The sequence below is a fragment of the Falco naumanni genome, chromosome 11 (assembly GCF_017639655.2).
Source record: "Falco naumanni isolate bFalNau1 chromosome 11, bFalNau1.pat, whole genome shotgun sequence".
Taxonomy (NCBI): domain Eukaryota; kingdom Metazoa; phylum Chordata; class Aves; order Falconiformes; family Falconidae; genus Falco; species Falco naumanni.
The window spans coordinates 9,389,263-9,405,877 of NC_054064.1; the positions used below are offsets into that span (position 1 = coordinate 9,389,263).

At 54.9% G+C, this 16,615-nt stretch overlaps 1 protein-coding gene across 2 annotated transcripts in view; it reads right to left on the bottom strand.

Moving 5' to 3' along the window:
* The window catches only part of NOTCH2 (notch receptor 2), an 87,219-nt gene extending 79,460 nt beyond the window's left edge, over nt 1-7,759 (bottom strand). The window contains exon 1 of one of the 2 annotated variants that reach the window (XM_040610457.1): nt 7,590-7,753. In XM_040610457.1, the coding sequence (XP_040466391.1) occupies nt 7,590-7,671 (82 nt within the window). In that variant the 5' untranslated portion in view covers nt 7,672-7,753. Of the gene's footprint in view, nt 1-7,589 lie in introns of both variants that reach the window. The other variant, XM_040610458.1, reaches the window with a different exon arrangement.
* Nucleotides 7,760-16,615: the final 8,856 nt, after the last annotated feature.

Here is a 16,615-nt window from a genome sequence, read left to right on the forward strand (position 1 = left end):
TCTGAAACAGTGATTCCTGTTTAGCTTGCTAGGCCAAACACAGCCACGGCAGAGAGGCTTTAGCAAAGTAATGATTAATTTTCTCCTGGTTTTTGACAAATTACTCCTGCCTTGAACGGCTGTTTAGCAGGTCATTAAACTACTACTAGACTTTAGAATTCTTTAACAGAGACACACAGTGAACAGAGCAACACAGACAGCTGAATATGTATTTTGTATATAGTAATTTAGAAGTGAAAGAAGCTAAGAAAACAAAAGCAAAAAGACTCTTTTGTACTTTTGCAGCTTGAGACTAAAATAGGTTGAATAGAAATACATTTAAATGCAACTAAAGCAAAGGTAAATGTAACCATATTCTATATTAAAATGAGCATTAAAAGTAACAACCACTACTCTTTAAAAAAGAAATCACGAGGGAAATTGAAGTTCTCACAGTAAAATTAGCATTTCTGTGCACAAAGCACTGTCTTCCTGTATTTCATGATATCTTTAACAATTTCACAATGCATACAAAACCAAGGCATTTCAACACAACTTACTTCAAAAGCTACTTCACTGCTCTACCATGTTGAGTGCTACAACTTTACCTTCTACCTTAGCCAGCACAAAAAGTACTTTTCACTACATCCATCATGTCAACTGGAAATACTTCGGTGTGTACAGCGTGAGCGAAGACAGCCTTGCCTTGAAAATATAAAGCCATTCTTTTAGAACCCAGAGAGAGAGCGCGCCAGTATGCTGTCAAGGCTTTGAGTCTAACAGGCTGCTTTTGACAAATTTCTTCTGTGTTTAAAAAAAAACAGCAATGATCAATTATTTGTCCATTTTCTGGACTTGCTCTAACTTGCCAAAACCACCATGACTATCAGAAGCTGGGTTAATCCAGACCAAGCACAAGCATTGATGCTTCAAGTCCTTGTGCTCTCATGCGGTGGTGGCATGCCAGCAGGTCTCGAAGGGGAAATCCCATGGCTTTTTAAATGTATTGAACAGCCTCATGATTTTTAGTAGTCCATTTGGGCATATTACAGGAATATTGGGAAGACACCTCACAATTATCAAAAGGCTGGCTTCTTATGAAGCAGGCAGGCCACCACGTTGTGGAAGAACCACCCAGTTTCTAGCACGTATCGTAGCCAAGTTTGAAAGACTTCTCAGATGAGGACTCCTAAGTGCACACGAGATGAATGTTATTAACTATACTACCCAGCGTAGAGTCCATACAAACCCTCGCACACGCTTGCATTCAAACATAATTTCTAACCTGACATTTAACTAGCCTACCAGGACCATTTTCCAAGGCCAGACAGAAGAACAGGTAGCCACTGCTACAGAATGAGCACAAGCAGAAGGTGTTACTCATGGAAACACTATAGGAAGTGCTGTGATTCCGAACGCCCAACTGCAAAGCTCACACTTAACTGGAATACAATCTCACCCAGGTTTAACCTTTTCAACTAAAGGAAAAGTTGTGTTTCTGCCTTGCTGTTCTTTAGGATGCCAAGACGATCGGGAAGTTGTGATGTGGTTTCTATACTTCATCTGCCCACTACAAATTCAGATCCTTTCTAGGCGAGAAAATTAAAAAGAAATAGTGATGGATTAAGATCAGAAGCTGTAAGTATCAGAGTTCAGCTTTTAAAAGAGAAGACTGCTATAGGGAAACAGAGCCATAACCAGAGAAAATCTGAAAGGGCTTTGTTGTAAATACTAAAAGGAAAGTAATGCCAATAAAGTCCTCACCCACAAGTTCAGAAAAAGTTAAGCAGAAATAAAAATGCAAAATACCAAAACAATTAATGCTGTGAGGAAGAGACGTTACAAAGCTGGTTTCCTGTAGCTTTGTGGTTGATTATCCTGCATCTAAGAACCTGTAGGCTCTGACCAAAGGTTTTACTTTAAATAAAGGGAGAACAATATTCTGGCAGGGAATGCTGCTGAGCTGCTGGTACAGCTTTCTCCTTGGGAGGACACTGTACGTGTTCTCTCTCTCTCTCCTCCATTCTGTCTACAAATTTTCCATGAAGTTCACAGAAAGTATATTTTAAGAACCTAGATCTCTGTTGTATTTGGTTGACGCTTGTCTATAGGTTCAACAGCTCTCTTGTGGGAGAGGGTAGTAAACAACCTACTCAAGCATAGAAGAAAAGTCAGGCTGAAAATACATTAAAGACTAGAAAGAAAACTAAAGGACAAAATAGGTTTCAATAACCTTTATATAGCCAGTGGATTTTCTGTCTCAATTGACATTCATGAGAACTAGCCTGTCATTTCAGTGGTGTTACCCATTATGTAAGAAGAGAAAGGTGGAAAAAAAAGATTCAAAGCCCTCAAATAGCAGCAACAGAAGATGCACGGCAAATCCTTACACAAGCTCAGGCTGCTTGCCAGAGGTGGACCAGCTCTAAAGACTATGACCATCAGCATGGTCAGAAACACCAGCAAACTACAAAGCAAGGAGTCTTAAATTCCAAGGGAGCAAAAGCAGCTTCTGGTTCCCTACAGGAAAAACACAGTCTGAAAAAAGAAGAAAATGCTGAAACACAAGGTGCAATTCTGGAGAAAGACTGGTAGATCCCCAAGGTGCAGAAAGGGACACAACCCTCCCACAGCAGTACCTCGCACCACACAGCTGCTGAAAAAGCTGGTAAGGAATAAGCAGCACTGCACACATGGAGACAATACCCAAAGATAACCAACTTTTGGAGGAAACCCAAAAAGGAGAAATAGCTAATTACACTATTCACTAGCCTCAACAGATTACAGTTCCAGTGAGACTATATACCATGGAAGAACCCACTCGTAAGTGTGTGCTAGCTGAAAATATGAAAATAGCTTTTTTTTTTTTCCTGAAGAACAGATCGCCCCATGGCAGCCACAAGGAGAGGGGGAAGAAGCAAACTAGGAAAAATCCTTACTGTGGAAAAGTGATAAAGCCTTATAGTCAGCCCAGATTTAGAAAAGATTAACTTTTGGAGAATTTAAACATGCTGACCAGTTTGCACTTCACAGACAGAGGACAGCAGTTAAAGGACAAAGCTTATCTATAAGGCATGGAAATAGTTTGTAAAGCAAAAATGCTTTAATCAGATTACTAAGACATGTCCATCGTTTTTGCACACAAAAGCCTGAAATCAACTGGATAATGCAAGACTCATCAACTGAGAAGCTAAGCAGAGCTCAGAGGGGTGTGAAGGCACTCAGCCAACATCCTGTACCTTTTGGGACAGAAACCCCCAATAGCTAAGGTGGTTTCCTTCACTAACTTCCCTAGAAAGCATAAAAAAAAAACCCCAAAAAACCAACCACCCTGCAAAAAAAATATTTAAGTGGATTTCAGGAGAACAAGCTTGTAAGTTGAAGAAATTTTGCTTTGGAAGTTCATCAGGTTTTTGGTTTGGTTTTTTTTTTTTTTTTAATTTGAGAGTACTAATAGGAAAACTGTGTGCACCACCATCATCTGTTTCAAATCTCCCCTCTGAACATCTAGGACCTGGCAAAAACTACCGATTGGCCCTCCTAACAACAGAGCGGGGAACCCGTCGTGCAAATTCACAGGTAGAGTTCAAGTCTTCCTGTTGTCGGGGTCTTAGGCCCAGGAAGCTGCAGGAGGGCTGTTATTTCTATCAAGTGCAGCCACAATTCATGTGACACTGTTCCTGTTGAGAAACCACCAATAAAAGCTCAAGTTATAATACAGACTGAATTCAGGATGAACTTGCAATACAGTTTTAAAGTCTGTGTCAGTCACAATATCCTCCGTTTCCTTCCACAGATACAGTTCCCTGCCTTCCCCTATTTTCAGTTTTCCAAAGAAAGCCAAAACGCTCAAAATCCAGAACTGCGACATAAAGCATTTAGTTGGGGAGGGGAGAAAAAAGTTTTCAACAAAAAAATGTAGGGAAGGCAATTAGAGCCAAAGAGGTATTGGTGTTTCCATGGCAATCTGGCAGACAGAAGCCATGCTCCTGTCTTCTCCAAAGTCTTCCGTCATTCTCCAGCACTAAATCTTTATTAATTTGAACGTTAAGCATGTTTGCCTGTGCAGAAATGCTAGCCCGCTACTTGTGCTGAGCAACGCTTCTGCAGCCGTCCCGGGTGATGTCAGAGAAACAAGATGAAGACTTGCTGCATGGAACAAACAGCAGGCGCCCATGCCATTTTGAGATACAAAGCTCTTTTTTCATCCTCGGAGCAGTCTAAAAAAAGGACATGTGCCCTAGGAACAGACTATTTTCTAAACAGAACGAACGATTATTTCTGCAGCTCTCAGATGACCGTGTTTAGAATGATATAAGCACTGTTTCTTCTAGATGGGCACTGACAGCCCTTGACTGCTATTGGCAAGATGATTTCAGAGTGAATTAATAGAAAGTAAGAATGTAACTACAAAAGGACTTTTTAACACAGATGCTTAGGGAAGCTCTTTTTCCCCCCCAACATGGATGACATTTCCCTAACATGTCCCACAGGAGGAGTGAGAATTAATAAACACTGTATCGCTCCTCCACTTAACCATCATTAGCCAACAGTACAAACTTGAAGGAAACGACACTGTATCTGTAGTTACAAATTGTGACTGATCGGTTTTTGCTGTCAAATAAGATTCTCAAGCCCAGAAGAAACAGGCTGCCAGAATCCTGCTGCTGCTTTTTCACCTACTCCTTGTCCTAGGTTCAAACTCCAGGCACCAGTCCCCTTCTCTCAGCACAGACACAGGTTTTTGAGAAAGGGAGAAGTTGAACAGAATGAGAGCGCACTGAAGAGAATTACCTGCTTACTGCAACAGCAGCGAGACACCTAATAAAACGGAGGGAGGCAACCAGCTGTGGAAGCTGCCAAAAACCCAACCCACCCACTGTAAGAGCCCCAACTGCCAAATGCCACCAGAGGCGTGAGTCCTATTTTCCCAAGGATCCAAGTCCTGAGAACATCAGCAAGACGATCTTCACGTATTTCTAATATGACTAAGAGGTGCCCTGCAGGAAGCGATGCCAGTTAGCCAGATTCTCATCATGCTCCCTTTTGAAAGTTTAAATTGGCATCTTTGATAAGAACAAATTTGATAGGCAGCAACACTTCCAAAAGATCAAGTAAAACTTGCTCTTCCATAAGCAAATTTGTATCAAGCAGACCGGCATTGTCAGCATTACCTGAAGTCCTCAAAAGTCTCTAAACTAAAACTTAAGATCTCAAACTGCAATCTGCATCAACGTGCTACCTTTGCACCCCTCCAAATTAAAAACCTGTTAGAAACACAGGCTGACAGTAAACGGCAACCTGGTGAAGCTGGGCTTAGCAAAATCCAAGCGTTAATAACAGCAGTGGGTAGTAACAAGGGTGGGCTTCACTAGCCAGGATTCCTGTTTTACCGGCTGCTGTCTGATCAGGAGAGGTGCAAATCGTTCACAGCAATTATCAGGAGAGTATCCTCACCAAAAGCACAGGTGTTGCCGCCCCACCCCAGCTTACTGCAACCTCAACTGCAGCCTTTTGCAAAACTAAACAACGGCTCAACTGGAAAAGCAAGTTGCTACATCGTTGGGCTTGCATGATGAGGCAGACTTGAGTAGTCCAAACCATAGCACTCAGAGCATCCAGGAGCCTCCTATTTATTGACCAAGAGGGCTGACATCAGGTACCTGCCCTCTCTTGCACAAGAGCGTCAAGACAGTTGAATATGCACCTGAAAATACCCTTTCGGTGACTTCATCTTTCCCATTAATTCAAGCCACAAGTCCCACTCCCAGGGACCAGATGCAGGTCAGTATCTCACGAACAACAGGAGTCATTTATTTTCAGTCTAGATTTGTCATCTCTGACAACCAGCCTTTGTTAAGCACCAGGAGGAAATTTTACTCACAATGCCAAAAAATTTCTACAGCATGGGAGGACCTGAACCAGCCCAGTAGGTATCCATACGCCGTCAAGTGATGAGTGACACCACAGGTACTTCTCCCTCTCAGCCCCCACCAAGAGAAAGAACGGGTAGGGCTAGCAATGAACTGGTAAGTTGCTGGTATGAAGGTACAGTCAAACTAAGTGGGCAAGACATTAGTCTTTGCAAAAAAAAAAAAAAAAAAGAAGAGTATTTTGCCATCTTACTGATCTGTGTAAGCCATTTCCAGAAACAACAGTGCTACTATACACCTACCCTTGAAAGACTCTTTATTTTTCCAGTCACTTTTAAGCAAATCTGGCCAACACACAGTCAGGAAACAGCTATTTTATTTTATTTTTTTTAACTCCAACCATCTTCTTGCAGCACATTAGTACGAGTAAGTCAGATCTCAGAGGGGTTGGGGAAGGGGGTGGGGGGGAAGACCAACATTTTTCCCAGGAGACAAATAATGGCCATTTCAAAGTAAAAACAGATAGACTGATTAGCCCAACTACTCTGCAACCAAACCAGCAGCAGTGGTCAAAACTCTGCAGACAAGTTCCACCCCTAACCATACCCAAAAGTAAAACTGCTGAAATAATCAGCGTCGCAGTCACACACTTAACGACTTCCACTACCACTTTCTCCCATCGCTGCGCTCTCCACAAGTCACCTGAAGAGCAATCCCGCCTCCCCGGAGCAAAAAAGGAAGAAAGAATGAGAAGCCGCGCAAGTAATCAATGACTGCCGGTCCCGGATAGCTTTACCGTGCTGCAAGGCTGCACATGCTTTGCTCTAGGAGCAGGACTGCTGCCGGGAGAGGCGTGAAATCCATCAGAACCCAGCAGTTAAGGCTACGGACCGTGTTCTCCAGCCCGGCTGCAAAACACATTGCAAATGCCGATGCGCAACAGCGATGGAAAGCAGCAGTTCCTTCAGATGTGCACATATGGCTCCATCACGCCTGAACTGATTAACAATTAGAGGAGGAGGAGATGTAGGAATCCCTTCTGTGTGTGTAGGTATGTCCCCAGCAAAGAGGCTGGGGCGCACAGGACGCACAGGTATCCCAGGCGAGGGGAAGCAGCCAGCCCTTTTCTCCCGTGTTTTGAAATCAAAAGAGCTCGAGCGCTCAAACCCCGGCTGCGACAGCCCGCGTATCGCTGCCAGTAAAGCACGGCTTCCCCCGCGCTTTCCGTTACGTGTCAGCTCCCACCGGACAGCAGCCCCCCCCCCCCCCCAGGATCAGCAGCCCCCTCTCTCCCCCCGGGGACAGTAGCAGCCCCCTCCCCCCAGGAGAGCAGCCCCCTCACTCCCCCTGGGGACAGCAGCAGCCGCCTCCCCCACCTCGGGGACAGCAGCAGCCCCCTCACTCCCCCCGGGGGCGGCAGCAGCAGCCCCCCCGGGACAGCCCCCCCGCAGGTGAGCCGACCTCGGGGCGGGGGGGCCCCGCTCCACACAAAGAGGCGGTGGCCCGGGCCGCCCCCACGCGATGACACCCCAGGCGCCCCCCCCAGCCCTCCATCCCCGGCCGGCCCCGCGGGAGGAGGTGACACCGGCGCCGCGCCGGCCGCGCTCGGAGCGGCCCCGGGCGAGGGGCGGCCCCGGGCACCCCCTCAGGCCCCAGGCGAGGGGCCGCCCGCGCAGCGCCGCAGCCCCACAGGCCCCCGCAGCCCCTCGCCGCCGCCCTCCCGCCCCCGCCACTCACCGGCCGCGGGCTCGGCGCGGCTGAGCACGGCCAGCACCAGGCCGAGAAGGGCGGCGAGCGCCGGCTCCGCTCCGCGGGCCATGGCTACGGCCGCTCCCGCCGGCACGGCACAGCACGGCACGGCGCGACGCGGAGGGATCGACCCAGCCGCCGATGGCGCCTGCGGCCACCCCGCGCGGAGGGACACGGCACAGGCGCACCGCCCCCGCTTCCTCCGCCGCGCCGCCCGCCACGCCCCGCCCGCCCGCCCGCCACCAGGGGGCGCCCGACGGGGCAAGGCGGGGAGGGGCGGGGCGGATGGCGGGGGCGGTGAGTGGCGGTGGGGCTGGGGGATGGATGGCGATGGGGCTGGGGGGCAGATGGCGATGGGGGGCAGATGGCGATGGGGGCGGTGAGGAGGGGGGCAGGTGGGGATGGGAAGCGGCGGGGGGCGGATGGTGATGGGGCTGTGGAAGGCAGGTGGGGATGGGGCTGGGGGGAATGGCACTGGGGGCACATGGGGATGGGGCAGATGGCAGTGGGGGGCAGTGGAGGGCAGATGGGGGTGTGGAGGAATGGCAATGGGGGGCAGATGGTGGTGGTGATGAGGGGCATATAGTGATAGGGGCAGGTGGCGGTGGGGGGCGGATGGCGGTGGCAGTGGGGGGCAGGTGGTGATGGGGCCAGATGGCAATGAGGGGTGGATAGTGGTGGGGCTGGGAGGCAGATGGTGGTGGGGGGCGGATGGCGGTGGCAATGGGGGGATGGAGGACACGGGCAGCAGGACACGTTGTCGTGCCCCTGTGGGGTGGTGGCAGTGGTGGTGGGTGCCCCCAGGGGGGGATGGTGGAGCACCCCACCTGCAGGGGCACGGCCCTGCCCTCTGCCCAGGTGTGGGGTGATGGAGCATCGCCCAGGGCGCCAATGGGGATGGAAACCCAAACCCAGTGGTGGCTGCTGGCAGCTCATCCTGGTGGGAAGGGGGCCCTGGGGCAGCTGTGCCAGCTCCCTGCCCCACGGCTCACCCCATGGCTCAGCCCAACCCCACGGCTCACCCCACGGCTACTGGTACCGCAGAAGCCCAGGAGGACACATGGCTTCCCACGGTCTTGGACTAAATTCAACTTCAGGAGCCCTCCCAGTCCTCAGCCATGGTTTAAAGCGTTACAACCCGTCTGCCCCACGCTGAGAGCCCTTTGTGTGCTGACATGGCAGCCTGGCCGCCAGGACAGGCTTGTGCGGGCTGGGGGAGAGAGGGGCAATGAATAAACGCCACTGTTTTCCCCCTGTAACTCGCCAGATCCTGGAGCTCCTACCACGAGCTGGATGCTCAGCATCCTACCTCCATGATGATTTGTCCAGGTGTGCTGATGTGACCTGGGTGATGAATCCCCCACCGTCCCACAGAGCTGCCGGAGCATCCCATGGCCGCTGTGACGGCTCGTGGGCAGACACCGGTGCCACAGCCATGGTAGCCGACTGAGGGGGCTGCGCCTGGCACCCCCCCTCCCCGCACCTCCTCGCCTGCCAAGGCAGAACCCAGATCCCCAACATGCCAAAAACTTTCCACGTATACAATTAGGGGTGGCAGCCACCAACACTTAGGTTGCAACAGCCACAACGCCAAGTGGAGGAGGGACAGGCGGGGATGTGGCTGGAGCAAGGAGGGCTTGGGGATGCTCTCCTGAATGCAGCTATGCTCCCATATTCCCGTACTCCCATAATGGGAGGGATATCTGGCATTTCAGCAAAAGCTGCCATTCCCAGCTCCTCTCCGGGCATTACTTATCCCTGACCTTAAGGCGGCCGGTCCCCTGCTGCCTGTGTTCTGCTCCAGCCCCACGTGGGGACAGCACCTACGGTCCCAGTGTGGCGCTGGGAAGGTGCTGGGAAGGTGCAGCCCGCTCTGTCTGGCAAATGAGGCCCCGTGGGGGAGCCCGGCCCGGCGGGGGGAAGGTGTTGCTTCGCCCCACAGGTCTGGGGAACCTGCTGATGGCTCCCACCTCGCCACTCTGACCCCACTCTCCTCAGCTGTCCATGGGGGAGAGCATCCCCCCGTGGCTCTGCTGGAGGAAAGGGGTGAAAGCAGCCACCAGCAGGTCCTCTGTGTGATGGAGGTGGCTTTTGCAGCTGGGGAGGCGAGGGCCAAACCGCCCAAGGCCACCCTGCCTTGCCTATGCCAGGAGGGACCACACAGGGCAGAGTGGGAGGGGGACAGAGGAAGACACCCCGCTGTGTCCCCATGCCAAAGCTCCTCAGGCAGCTCCCCATCACCCCCATGGGTCTGTCGTTCAGCAATAAGCTGTTTTGTGAGGAGTTAAAAACATGTTTCAGCATTGCTTTGTCTTTTGTGCCCTGTGACAGTCCCATTAATGCCACCATGGGCAAACAAGCCACGGGGAGCACCACACAGGCCACCCACCCACACAAGTGACCCTCCAGCCTCCCTCACCCCCAGTTTCCCACCCAGACACGACCAGCAGCCCGTGTTGAAACTGGAGGGCTCCGGCAAGGTTTTCCATAGTTTCCTCCTGGTTTTGCACATGCCAAGCCCTGCTTTGGAGTGTCCTGCTGGGAGCAGAGCCCCTGGTGCGCAGCGTGGCAAGGGGCGGTGGGCAGGGTGCGGGCAGGGCGCCTGGCACAGAGCTGTGTGCGATGCCAGCTGGGGGATTAGGAGAGCTGAACAGACTCCATATCCACCACATCGCTTGTTAAACTGCCCCAGCAATTAGGGAAATCCTGGCACTTTGGCGGACAAAGGGTGGGGGATCAAGCCCTCTTTGACTCCATGACAGGAGCCTCACCCCGATGATTTTGGTTGCCCGTGCCGCAGAGCAGAAGCACATTTGTGTTCGCCTCAGCATGTGCAGACAGCTCTCCAGCCCTGGAGCTCTTCAGGCTTCCCACCCCGCTGCTCCAAAGCCAGCCCTGTGCACCAGCCCTCGGGCCATCACCAGCGGGTACAGTGCTGGGCTGTCACTGGTGGTGTTGGGGTCTGGGTCCCCCGGCTCAGCAGGGACACCCCAGGTGATGCTGAGCCGCTGGTCCGTGCAGATGGCATGGCTGGTGGCAACAGGGGGTGAAGCATCCTGCCCCCCACCTGCACTCGCTTCACTGGGGGAGGTAGCCCCTGGGGCAGCATCCCCCGGCCCCGTGTGCCCCCTGGCTCTGCAGCCGGTGTGATGCTGTCCAGGAGGGATGTGCCCGGGTGCTCGGCGGTGCTCTCCCCACCTCTCCGTGCAGAAGGCAAAATGGATTTAAAACTCACGGAGGTGCTTTTTTGGGTGTCTGTATGTGGTTAGCAAGCGGCGCTGCACTTCTCTGTCCCTCACCCCAGAGGAACCACTGGCTTCACCAGTTTCACAGTGGTACTCTCAGAATAATTTGTGTTTTCTCGCCATAACCTTTCCATGACACTGCTGGCGGTTCAGGCGTGCAGCCCTCAGCTCAGCCCGCACCCAAACGCCTGCCTCACAGCCCAGCATCTTACACACCCAGATAAACGTCGCCTCATTTTTACCTGCCCCTGCTTTGGGGGTCCTTAGAACATGCCTGAACCATATATCTCAGCCTTCTCGTTTGCAAACAGGAGAGCTGGAACCCTGTTAAAATGGAAGCTGAGGGTATTTCATAGCTGTAAGATGTCAGCAGCAAAGAGGTTTAAGAAAAACAGGAGGGAGAGAGGCTTCCAGCAAAATCTGTGGGGCTGGCAGCCTTGTGCCTGCATGGCAAATAGCTCGTCCTGTGGCTCATCTGCTAACTCTTAACATTCACATGACTTGGCTTACACCGTGATTATCTTACCTGCCAGCTAGTCTTGTCTTAAAAAGAAACAGAGGAGCGCAAAGGCATTCCTGCATCAAGCCCCGCAGGAATGTGCCGGGCCTGAGCCGCCTCTGCTGTCCCGCTTAATCGCCCGGGGAATTCGCACCCTCAGCCTTCCCCACCGCTGCCCTCGCTCGCAGCAGCCCATGGAGTATTTATATTGCAGACGGAGCCACGCAGCTTTTACCAAAGTTGGTGGGATGTACGGGGTGGCTGCGAAGCTCCCGAAATGCTCCTGGCTCGGGGCACACGATGGAGCAAGGAGTCAGTGACTTGTGGCCACCCTCCAGGCAGCAGCCGGGGCTGTAAGGATGGCTGGCACAAGGGACAGCTGCCACTCGGGGAAGGGGCAGCTGCTCAGCACCACTGAGACCTGCCCTTCGTGTGCCTTGCCCAGGTCTGTAGCCAGGACCAGCCACACGGATGGGAGCCTGCAGCTCTCCCGCTCGGTCCGCAGCCACTGAGAAGCTGCAGCGGGGCTTTGCAGCCCGCGAGCATCCTCTCCCAGTGCACGCGTGGCCTCTGCAAGCTGCCCACCTGGGCACAACCCCCATCACCTGTGGTCCCCATGTGGGTAGGAACACGGGAAAGCAGAACAGAGGCTTTTTCCTGCTCCCGTGGGACCCAGAGCCTGGCCTCAGCCCCCAGCAAACCCTGTTACATCCCTCTGGCACTAGGCAGGGGCCTCATCCTGCTCTGTGCAGCCTGCTCCAAGCCTGTGCTGAGCCAGAGGTCGCTCAGATCCCTTCTTGCCTCAACAGCCCCCTCCTCTCCCGGGGTGGATGCCAGGGCAAGATGCCATCGCAGCTGCAAGGGGCTCATGGCTATGCATGGGGCACACAGGGCTCCGGGAAAGGTCCCGGGGAGCCACACGCGCCCGGAGCTCCGCAAGCTCGAGCACCACGAGGACTCACCCGGCATGGAGGACTTGGGGTCACCGTGATTCTAGCAAGGACATTTAGTTCTGCTCCTCTATGCAAAACCTGTGTCTGCTGCCGTTTTCAGTGCCCCAGCTGTGGCTGGCTGCACTTTCCACCCCGGGTGCTGTGCCACAACAGGGCCGGGGAGTCCCGTTTCCCGCAGGCGTGGGCAGCAGGCCAGGGCAGTGAAGCGTGTTAGGGTGGCCAGGGAGAACCCGCAGGCTGGGGTGCTGCTGGTGGGATGTTGAGAGAAGGAAAAGAAGAAAAAAAAAGCACCGACAAGGGAAGCAGGTTCATCACCTCTCTGCAGAGCGCTGGGGCTCAGCCACAGGCAGGTTTCTGAGTCATGATTCAAAATCACGCTGGGCTCCTCCATGTGCCCCTCAGCCCGCAGAAAGCCCCGTGGCGGGGCCTGGCAGCCCCACTGGGCTGGGCATGGGGAGCAGGGACTCCCCAACTTCTGCTTTGCCCCCCCCCCCTGACGGGTTTGTGAGCTCAGGCATGACTGCAGCTGCCCGGGAGCAGCCGTGCGAGATGCTGCGAGGCTGCGGGCACAGCCCGGCAAACCCCGGGGAACCCCTGTGCCCACGGGGGACCCAGACAGTGCCCACACCAGGGGAGAAGGGGGACGGAAGTGGCACGGCTGCCCCAGGGGAAGCAGCGCTGGGGACGTGCGAGGGCAGCTGGGTGCTGGAGGCTGTCCAGGGAGCACCGGCAGAGCATCGGCTGCGGGAAGGTTGTACCCCACCTCTTTCCAGCACTGCAGGGGCTTGGGAGCAGCCAGACCCCCAGGGACCCCTAAAGGGCTCAGGTCTGGGGGGCCAACGGGGACAGAGCGAGGAGGCTGCCGGGGGCTGGGCAGGTGCCTGGTGTCCTGCCCTGGAGCTGGGAACCAGCCCAGCTGCATCAGCCGGATGGGGGGCACGGAACCCTGGGGGTGCCGGGACGGGCCGTGGCACTGACTCAGGCCCGTGGGGAGGGCTGGTCCCAGCAGCCACCTTCCCTGCGGCCAGACCCCCACCCAGCCCCTCGCCATCTGAAAAGCCCCCATTTTCGGGCAGCAGCAAACTGACATCCTCCTTTCCGAAGGGTCGCTCTGGCAGCAACGCGGCGGAGCAAAGCACGAGGAGAGGGGGAAGCAACCTCCTGAGCCCCCCTGCCCAGCTCTGCGGGGCATCCCTCCCTGGCCCCGGTGGGACTGAGCCCCCCAAGGGACAGAGCTGCTGCAGCCCCTCGAGCCCCCCAAGGGACAGAGCTGCAGCGGCCCTTCAAGCCCCCCAAGGGGCAGAGCTGCTGTGGCCCCTCGAGCCCCCCAAGGGACAGAGCTGCTGTGGCCCCTCGAGCCCCCCAAGGGACAGAGCTGCTGTGGCCCCTCGAGCCCCCCAAGGGACAGAGCTGCTGCGGCCCTTCAAGCCCCCCAAGGGACAGAGCTGCTGTGGCCCCTCGAGCCCCCCAACTGACAGAGCTGCTGCGGCCCCTCGAGCCCCCCAAGGGACAGAGCTGCAGCGGCCCTTCAAGCCCCCCAAGGGACAGAGCTGCTGTGGCCCCTCGAGCCCCCCAACTGACAGAGCTGCTGCGGCCCCTCAAGCCCCCCAAGGGACAGAGCTGCAGCGGCCCTTCAAGCCCCCCAAGGGACAGAGCTGCTGCGGCCCCTCAGTGGTGCCCAAGGGAGGGAGGACAAGGACTGGGGTGCTCGAAGGCTGAACCGCAAGCCCTGCTGCCCTGGCCAGGCTGCCCAGGCAGTTATCCGGCACCAGGTGCCCCGAGCTGGCACTTGCCCTGCTGCAGGGATGCTGGCGCAGCCCCTCCACACCTCTGGGATGTTCAACCCTGGCAAAGCAGCTGCTGGAAACCACCCAGGGTCAAACTCCCCTGGGGTCCCAGAGGGAAAGAAGCTGCAAATGGGGTTTTTCTGAAAACCTGCCTGAGAGAGGGGTTTGCGAGGGTGAGGAGCTGGGGCAAAGTGGGGCAAACAGCTGGTGCCCAGTGAAGACAGAAACTGAAACGCTGCAGCACCCAAACAGCTGCTCCCAGGAGTGGTGACAGTGCAGAGCACAGCCACAGCCTGGACCAGGTGAGACCCACCATGTATTTGATGCGGTGGCCAGAGCACCCTGCCAGCCTTTGCCACCCTGCCGCCCTCTTCCTCTCAGCAGCACTGTGCTTCTTCACCCATGGCAGGTTCGGCAGCACCCAGGAACCAGCTCTGCCTGTCTGCTCTTGCTACTTTGCTTTTCAGATGCTCAGGAGAAAAATCCCTGCCACCCAGCACCAGCATGCCTGGCAGTGTAAGCCACCCATCACAGTCCTGTGGTGGTCCAGGGTGGGCATGGCCACCAGTGGTCCCTCCAGCCACCCCTGTGGACACAAGGACACCCGAGGTGCCCAGACCAGAGCTGAGCAGGGGCAGCAGCAAACAGAGCCCAACCTGACAGCTTTTCTGAACCACCACTCATGTGACAAGGCTTGTCATGTCTGTGCTCACACGATGAGCAGAGCGGCTCCTGGGGCACCTCATACCATCCCCTTTTTCCTTTTGCACCCTGCTGCTCTCTGTTCGTGCCAAGGGTGTCCCAGCAGCAATGGGCACGCCGTGGGGCACGGGAGAGCCCAGCTCTGCCCCCCAAACCCTGCAGCGCAGGGGGCCCAGGTGCTACAGCTGTGCCAGGACTTTGCCCTACTCCCAGATCCTGCGTTCCCTCCTGCTCCACACGTGCCTGGCACGGGATGAAGCCCCTCTGCCTCTGTTGGAAGAAGGGTTCGCTGGAGTCAAGAAAATGCTCAATATGAGTTATGCATCTTGCTCAACTTTATTAGCTTCTAACACTACTTATATAGAACTGATACACATGCGTATTCGTAAAGCAGAAATATGATTGTTTAGTAGTCTCTAAACGCGCGCAGTTCTCACACCCCTGATTATCATGACTAAAATAAGCATTCTATCCATGTAGCTAACTGTGTTGCTGTGCTTCAGCCTTGTAGTTTGTTACTCCCTATATTCCCATACCGGTCCCTATCTTTCTTGGCCCTGCACCTGCTTTCCCAGCAGCTGTAGCTTGTTACAGCCACGGCCTGTTGGCACAACATAATTACTTGGTCTCAGGATTCAAGAACAGCTCAAGGCTACCTTTCTTGTTATCTTCAGCACAGCAACTTCAATACAATTCTGATTGCAGGCCTATTCTAATACCAGGCCTGGATTGTGCAGATCTTCAGAGATTCTAAGGCCATGCTTCTGCAGCCATTCTTCCACATGCCTCTGCCAGGCGGAGGGGACCAGGCATGGGAACCAGGGGGACCCCTAGCAGGGGAACCCAGTAGGGAAAGGCTGCTCTAGAGCAGCTGCAGGCAGAGGGGCAGCTCAGAAAGAGAAATGAGGTGGGTGTTGGGTAGGAGGAGACTCAGGCAAGCTCCCTGCTGGGAGGCATCACCATCCAGCTTGGTCACAGCACCCCAGCTGTGCGACAGGATGAGGCCAGGCAGCACAGGCTTGTGCGGCACAGTCCCGGAGCCCTTGCAGGCAGATTCCCAGCTTCACGGTGCAGCAGCCCAGGCTCAGCGAGGCTGTGGGTCTTTTGGGGGAGCCAGGGCATTGGGACGAGGTCGGGGTGCCCTCGGGAGGAGCCCCCCTTTGCCTCCCCAGCCCTGGGCACCACTCTGCACTGTGCATCAGCTCCGTGCGGGTACTGCCATCTGCAGGCAGTGGCTCCCGGGCCAGCTCTGGACCTCTGCCAGCACCATCCTGAGCCAGCAGCAACCCAACAGCTACGGTCACCCCTGCTCTGTGGGGCTGCGCCCTGCGCCCACCAGGGCAGGGAGCCACGTCCCTGAGCCCACAGGTGCTCAACCAGCCCAGCCCGAGCAAGCTGTCAGGTAACGCAGGGCAAAACCAGCAATGGCTTCTCCTCCCCTCTGCCCCACGCAGCAGGATGGGAACAACAAGCCTCACTCCTGGCTGCTCGGGAGGTGCAGGCAGCCCCCAGCAAAACAAAACCCAGCCCCATACCTCCCTCGCACAGAGCACCAGCAGCACCTCTGCCCCACGCAAGGGAGGAAAAGGGATCCTGTACTTTGAACTCACCAAGGGATCTACCTATAAAGTGCTCCCTGGAGCCCCGTGCTGGCCTGTGGGAGAGTCTTCCTTGCCCTCCCCTTTAGGAAAGTGGCATTTGCAGTGCCGTGCCCTGTTAAAACTGACACACACCACGGGGGGCACGTACCCCGCTCCCAGTTTGTTCCATCCCCCGTGTGAAAAGTATCACAACAGAACTGCCCCCATAAAAAAATCTGCCCAGGCTG